General features: G+C 32.6%; 1 protein-coding gene across 1 annotated transcript; it reads right to left on the bottom strand.

Moving 5' to 3' along the window:
• Window positions 1-2,725: 2,725 nt before the first annotated feature.
• LOC132616062 (peroxidase 11-like) lies at window positions 2,726-6,208 on the bottom strand. The gene is made up of 4 exons (XM_060330669.1): window positions 5,926-6,208; window positions 5,202-5,393; window positions 4,286-4,451; window positions 2,726-3,423 (listed from the first exon to the last, which is right to left on the bottom strand). The coding sequence occupies exons 1-4, from the start codon at window positions 6,169-6,171 to the stop codon at window positions 2,996-2,998; spliced, it is 1,032 nt and encodes a 343-aa protein (XP_060186652.1). The 5' UTR covers window positions 6,172-6,208; the 3' UTR covers window positions 2,726-2,995.
• Window positions 6,209-7,926: the final 1,718 nt, after the last annotated feature.

The raw sequence follows: 7,926 nt of genomic DNA, 5'->3' as shown, positions 1-7,926 counted from the left end.
AGTCAAACTTCATGGTATCTCTTGAGATACGAGAAGTTGCGGTATCTTTATCAACAGGAGGCTTTTTAATCTTCGCCACCACCGTTTTGTCCATAGGAATGCTATCTTCCCAATGAAAATGTTTGCAACCGCCCATATCCTATAAACATTACACTGAAATCAGTTTTTAAAAGTAAAATATGTAGATAATGTGAAAAAAATTTAAACCCTAAAAAATTGTAAAACACTTACTTCGAGCACTTTACAACGCCAAAAACGACGCCCCGGATTATCTTCGGTCCTTGATGTTTTTAGCTTACAATAACGACCATATTCACAAACATCGGGTTCAATAGCAAAGTTTGACGTTTCAGAGATTTGAGACATGATTTTGGGTTTATTGGGGGGGGGGGGGGGGGGGGAGCAGAAGTATGTTGAAAGAGTGAAAATGAAGGAGGTGAAGAAGAGTAGCTTGGAGAAGCTAGTAGGGAAGGAGGTGAAGAAGAGTAGCTTGGAGAAGCTAGTAGGGATTTTATTAAACCCATATTGCGCACTAAATTAGTGCGCAATAGGACTTAACTGCAAAATTGCAGTTTAGTCCTATTGCGCACTAATTTAGTGCGCAAAGGATACTGCGGTCATTTTTCTTAATTGGGGTATTTTGGGTAGCTTTCATCATATTTTGGGTCATTTAGGTCGTGGACGTGTCATTATCTTGTAACCTTTTATACTGGGTCATTTGAACTTTCGTCCCTTCTTTGTGTTGGTCTTTAATTTTTGGCCCTCATAATAATTTTTTTGTGAGACATAAATTTATATTTTCGCGTCATAATATCTCACACTTTATGTCACACATGACTTTTTCTCTTAAAGAACTTATGTCCCACTAAACATAAGTACGATTGTTAAAGGGCAAAAATTCCAGACCAGCACATTTGAAGGACAAAATTGAAGACCAGTCCCATTTGAAGTGCAATTCGTACGGTTTCTTCTTTTTATATTCCCTCCATTCGGATTCAAATTACATTTCTTAAGGGAACTTTACATAAATGTAAAAATAAAAATAGTGTTTACTCTTAGCTCTAGAATATCACTTATCAATTTTTGCCAGTAAAAATTGTCACCGATATACAACCTCTAGAAAACCTAGGAAAAACTGGTATTCAGTGGATAATTCTTTCTTCACCTTCTCTCTCCTTATCCTCCTCCTTTCAATCTTCTTGCTCAGAATAATTCTTTGATTGAACCTCCATCATTAATACCCTCTAACATGGAGAATAGTTGAAGAAAGTTTTGAATAACCACTAAGACTCATTTGAAGCTTCAATTCGAAACCTATTAAAATTTAATAGTTGTTTTTCGCGTGAGTATGGTTGGATTTCGCTAAAAATACATACACGGAAAATCTTACAAATTTGAAGAAGATTGGAGGTGTTTAGGAGTTAGAGTTTGTAGCTGAAATCGAGTTGGAAATACGTCACTGCAACTATATGCATATATCACAGATAGATATACAGGGGATACATATGCGCGAGGTATATGCAGATATACGTGTAATATACAGAATATATACACCCCTTTAAAAATCCACATAATTATCACACAACCTCTGCCACACCATCACAAACAAACACTAAAACACCATTCGAACAAAGATAAAATAAGAAGAAAATTTCCTCAAATGCACTCCTCCACATCAATTTCCTCAACAGCTTCGTTAGGCAAATCATTGATCCAAAACCCCAAAATGGCTAAAAACAACTATTTGGAGGTGCGTTAATTTCCATTTCTTAATGTCTTAAAATAATTTATACAACTTTATGACTTTCAATAATTCATATCCACTAAATTATTCGAATTTTAAAGTTTAATGTAACAGTTTCTCTATAAAACTACATTTTTCAATTACTACTTACAATATCCTGACCCCATAATTTAAATATAATTGAATTGAAGAGTTGAACTCCAAAGATGAAGATTTAAGTTACATGGGACCAATTTTTTTTTTCTTCAAAATCTCTGAGAAAAAGAGATCATGTTGTAATTTCTCCCTTTTTCTAACTTGGAATATAATGGCGTTATATATGTGCCATTTTGAGACTACATCGACAATAAGCAAGCCAAGCTTTGGCGAAATGTAGTTGTACTACTTTAAAGATATGAAAGCCAAAGGTCATATGAAAATCATGATGGAGGGCAGGTTGATGAGGCAGATTAAGGAAAAAGACCGTCACTCTTCTAGACTGGTAAACTTTCGAATATAGGGTACGATACCTACTTCAGCCAAATGTCACATCGAAAAGCAAAGTATTATACTAAACACAAGTTCATATGATATGCACGTTTTTGGGCTCGATATGTCGTGGAACTATAAAATTATACTATGTTATCACTGAGTCGAGCATGAGGGGCTTGGGCAATACTTAGTAGAAGTTAGAGAAAAAGAGTTTCTAAGTTGAAATTTGAAAAGAGCATTCGAAAGTTGAAGCATATTTGAACATAAACTTTACATGGAAATAAAGGGGAAAATTATTTATGGCCCAATGAATACATTTTTAGTGGATTCTCTTATGACAGTCCAAGATCAATCTTGGTCCTCTAAACCATGCAAGGATTACAATATAACACCAATTGGTAGCTCAGAGTATCAACGTTAAGCACAAGGCTAATGTCAATACTAATATTGTACAATAAACATGTATGAAAATTCAGAAGGAAATCAACTATAGGAATATTACTATATTCATTTAGTACAAGATCTCAATTTTCAATAGTTGTATGACTGTCAAACCCCCTATCACCACAGCCACAGGAGGTGAAAAACTGGGTGAATGGATTTTAAAAAATAAAATAAAAAGTTGTATGACATAAAGCTTTCTTGTTTCAGAAATATAGAACGAACCAAAGAGAGAATTATATTCCGAATTCTAAATTCTCATTGTTCTGTGTTACATTAATGTGAAATTTTAAACTTGTTTTTCATAAAGTAACAAAAGCAACAAACTACCCTGACCCTTTATGTGTTCACGAATCTGCAGGTCTTCCTGACTTCACCATTCACATAAGTCTTGGGATTCGTAATGTTCCCTAGTTTCACCATAGACTCCGCGAATTGCTCAAAAAACGCAATCGGATCTGCAGCATATTTCTCAACAAGTTTCTTTGTTTGAATTCCTAGGAAACTTGAATAAAGTTGTTGGTCAGAATTGATGAGTCCCTCTCCTCTAAGCAAGACATGGTAATAAGAATTGTCAAATAAATTGGGTGTGACATAGTCCATGTCTGTTTCATTGTTGTCTGATTCAGTTCCAATAGGAGGGCATAGTGATTTCAAATTTTTGAGGTATGATTGAGAAATTGGATTTAATGAAGTTGTCATTGGGAAATCACCATAAATTCTCTTCTTGAAATTCACACAACGAGCCTTCCCAATTGTGTGCGAGCCTGCCAATTTTTAGCAAGCAAAAAACCAAGATTTTGTGTTATAATGTTTCTTAATGAAAAGTGGTCATCAAACTCAAAATAAAGTGAGGAGTACTGTGGTAGGTTGATGACTAACATCTAATTATGATGAATCGAATATTAACTTAAATTAATCCAAATAGATCATACAATTAATTTATATAACTGACCTCAACTAATTTAGAAGACATAGTATTTCATAGGGAATGTTGACCACTCCAATAGTCTCTATTTTGTTTTTTTGGCCTTGAAGATGTGACAAAGTCAATTGAAAATGAAAATTCTGACTTTGTCACTAAAGAAAGTTGTCATTTTGCAAATTCATGTTGTTTATATTTTATGTTTTCAAGTGACTTTTTTCTTGGTAGTTTTATCTTTGTTTGTTCCATTTTGCCCTTATGTATAAAATTTCAGACTTGTGATAATAGATTTCCCCTATAAGATTATCCCTTGATTAAAAAGAAATTTTTTAACTCTGGCCACCTGAGTTTGACAAAACATAGTCAACTTCGAACCTCAACATGGAAGTATGGTGAGGTATTAGGTAGGCAATTAATCAACATAACATTTCTAATCAAATAATACGAATATTCTCTAGACCCCAAGATAGACGTAAGGTCTGCGTACATCCTATCCTTCAGACCCCACTTGTAGAACTACACTCAGTATGTTGTTGTTGTATTCTCCAGAGGCTTCATAAGATTGCGGTCAAATTGATCCATCGATTGGTTATAAAAATTCATTTATGACATTTGATGTAAGAAACTATAGAAGTTGCATAATTAATTCATGTGATGATACAATCATGAATGATGCAGAATAGTTGAAAAAGGACTTAATTTACCAGAAAGAGCAACCATATCAGTGACAGAAAGTCCTTGTGAGATAAACTTAGAAATAATAGAAAGAAGGCCTTCATCAGCAGTTGGTAGATTTATGTCAGCTAAGGCATATCCTGCCTCTATTGAGTCCTTTCTGCCTAATGGAACATCCCAATAAGGTCCTCCAACCTGGCACCAACAACAAACATATTATATTTATTAGTACAACTCATCTTACTCCTATAATAAAGTTTAAACGGATATAACTTCTGCGCACTGACAATATATTGTATTTTTGTACCATAATAGAAAGTTGAGCTTCATTAATATTCATAACAAGCTTAATATAGTAAAAAACAAGTAAGATGCATAATCTGTTGGTGAAAGAGCAAGAGTTCTAGTAAAGGGATTAAAAGAAATACAAGAATGACGCATTTGTATATGAATCTGCGACTTAAAGTAATTTTAAACTCACCTTACCACTGCATTAAAAGTTTCTCTTATATCAAGGAAATTCAACCGTCTATATATAAATGAAAAAATCAAAATTTATTTATACCCTATTTGCGTAGGATAATTTTTCATCCAAGGGGATGAATTGAATCACCTTCCCAAAAAGATGGCTTCGCCGTTGGAAACCGCTATAACCAATTAAATTGCATTGATAGTGTAAATTGATATTGATGTGTATAATTAAAAGAGGTAACATATTTTAAGTGATTAGCTTATCTACGTAATTCGCGCCTGAGAACACGTACATAATTTGTTTTTTGAAAATTTAAGTCAAGAATGTCTTATAGGAGCACTCAATTGAAACAAGCTGGAATTCGAGTGTTTGAATAAAATTTGTCAGCAAGTCTAAGGGACTGTCGTTGTATTCAGCCTAAATAAGGAACACAATTACAATTTTATATCTAATATCAAAAACACCATACTTACGAGAAGAACAGCATCTCTGGCAGCTATAGTAAGAATATCAGCACAAGAAACAACTTCAGGGCACTCTGATTCAAGCCTATTTTTAATTCTATCAATAATTCTGAATCCTTTCAATGCATTCTTGTTGTTGGCTGCTTTCTTTTCTCCTTGTAAAGTCACTGTATCTTCCAATAGTACCGAACCATCACAACCCTGAAAAAATTCATTTCAGTTTATGTGACACACTTTCATTTTTCTAGCTAAAATGACCCTAGTTAGGGAATTTTGCATGTTAGCATTGAATTTTGTCACTAGTAAATGCCTACTTTCTTGTCGTGAAATAATTAGCTTTATCCTCCCATTTTTATCATTAATGAGACATTTTTAACTACGTAAGTTTATAACATGTTTAAGGAGATTGCAACAAATTTATAGTCATATAAATAGTATGACATAGTATTTAAGATCACATGTTTCAAAAGCTTTCGTTCAATTTAAACTCCATGTCGATTCAAACTATATCACATAAATTGAAACCGAGGCGATATATTTTCTTTTTCTTTCAAATTCACTCTTACTACTCCAATTAGTTGAGTGTTGTAACTAGGTGAGACATTTAAGAGAGATAAATCACAGTTTAGACAAATACTCTTACAATTAAAGTTTTAAATGTTTTTCTTTAAAGGTGTACAAAAACTTTAAACGACAAGATAATTATATGAATTGAATGTAGTATTAATTTTACCTGAACAAAGCAGTCATGGAAATGTAATCTCAATATCAAAGCAGCATTACGAGGATCAGAAAGACAGGCACATTCCATTTCTTTCCTCACAATTTCTAGCACAGAAGGACAAGTTGATTTGTAGTAATCCAAATTTAAGTGTGGATCACTAATTCCATACAAGCTGCTAATTAAACATATGCTGAGTACCAAAACCAAGCATTCCAAAATTATAATTCTCGAATTAAGAGAATGATTAGAAGCCATTTCCTTTTGCTTTGGTAGTAGTTTTTTGAAGCTAGTTGCATTTTAAAAAAGATGATCAAGACACTGAGTTATATAGCATAACAAAAGGAAGTTAACTTAGGATTTTGGAGAATTGGATGTCATTTTCTTAGTCACATGTCGGGTTAATTCCTTGTGTTTTTAGTACACGTTTGTAAGCATTTAAATAGTCAAGAGAAGATGGAACTAATATTAGAGTGGTTGGTGTGAGTTTCCTAAACCAAAAATTACTAAATAATAAAATGAGATATATAAATCAAAGACTTGTGGCTTTTTATGATAGAGTTTTGTACGCATAGTTTTGGGAAGCGACCAAACCCAATGTCTTTCCAAAGAACAAGCCATTGTTTGATCCCTTCAACTTTGCTGAGATTACATTTGCAAATGTCAAACTTTTTAATGATGAACAAATGAAATTTAATTTTCTTGGACTAGGGGATGCATTATTTCTAGGTAATTTCTTTAATCCTTTTGTTTTAATTTTTTTTTTCCCACTGCCAAACTTTTCTTACTTTTATCTGTTACTCAAAACAGGTTGAGTAGAGACCAAAATGTCACCACTAGATCGGCTAATAGTTTAACTCAAGTCATTACTTTAGACTCTAATTATATATATATGATTTTGCTAACCTTTTACATTCATGTACAGTCAAATCTCTCTATAACATCATTCGCATATAACAGCACCTTTCTATAATAATCAAATTTTTTCGGAACCGATTTTTTATGTTATATTTTATTTCTCTATAACAACATTTTATATATAACAACAACAATCAACTTTATAACAGTACGCTCTTTGTAAAATTACCCCCCATGTAACAACTATCTTCTTTTTAACTATCTTTATAAAAATAGAATACCTAGTGATTACCAATAATAAATGTAGAGATTTTGACCAAATTTTTTATCATTGAATACACTATTTATGACATAGATTATCATATGTGTGTTTTCATCATTGTGATTAAGCTTAGAATTTGGAAATTAAATGAAAAATTAGATTTTATGCATCTTTTTTTCACTACAAGAAAGTATAGAAATCGCAACAATTTTTTTTATATTTGGCAACAACTTAGTTTTATTGTTGGCAAATGATTTTTTTTGTTGCCAAAGAATTTAATTTTGTTGCCAGAGTATTGATTATTGTTGCAAAAAGTAGTTTTAGCAACAAAAAAAAAAAAAGTTGTTGCACTTTGTTGCAATAACAGCCGTTGGGAAAAGTTCATGCAACAATTTTTTTTTTGTTGCTAAAACTACTTTTTGCAACAATAATCAATCAAAATTTTGTTGCGAAATGTATTTTTTCTTGTAGTGTTTCCTATAACGGCGAAATATTATTTAAATGTCAATGCTGTTATAGGTGTATAACAACCATTCTCTATAACTGCCAAAAAAATCGGACCCGACGATGCTTTTATAGAGAGGTTTGACTATAGTAGGTTAGCAATATACCCATTTTTTAATTTCCTTAAATGCCCCTAAAACCTTAATATCAAAGGGTTTATGTGAGGGTCCTTATGTCTTTTCACAAAAAATCTTATTTCCCTCCCTCCTCTTTCACATATGGAAATATGCCTCTCCGGCCCTCCTTTAGGCGATGGAAATGGTAGAGCATTTCTACATTTCAAAGAACAATAAAAGAAGAAGTTGATTGAGGAAACGAGGAGAGGAACATTTAAGTTGGTTCCTTAAGATTTCATCTCTTGAATTTTAACATCATTAGTTATTAATCCT

This window comes from Lycium barbarum, chromosome 10 (genome assembly GCF_019175385.1).
Source record: "Lycium barbarum isolate Lr01 chromosome 10, ASM1917538v2, whole genome shotgun sequence".
Lineage (NCBI taxonomy): Eukaryota > Viridiplantae > Streptophyta > Magnoliopsida > Solanales > Solanaceae > Lycium > Lycium barbarum.
Note: the sequence above shows the minus strand (reverse complement) of the source record. Positions and strands in the feature narration are given on the sequence as shown.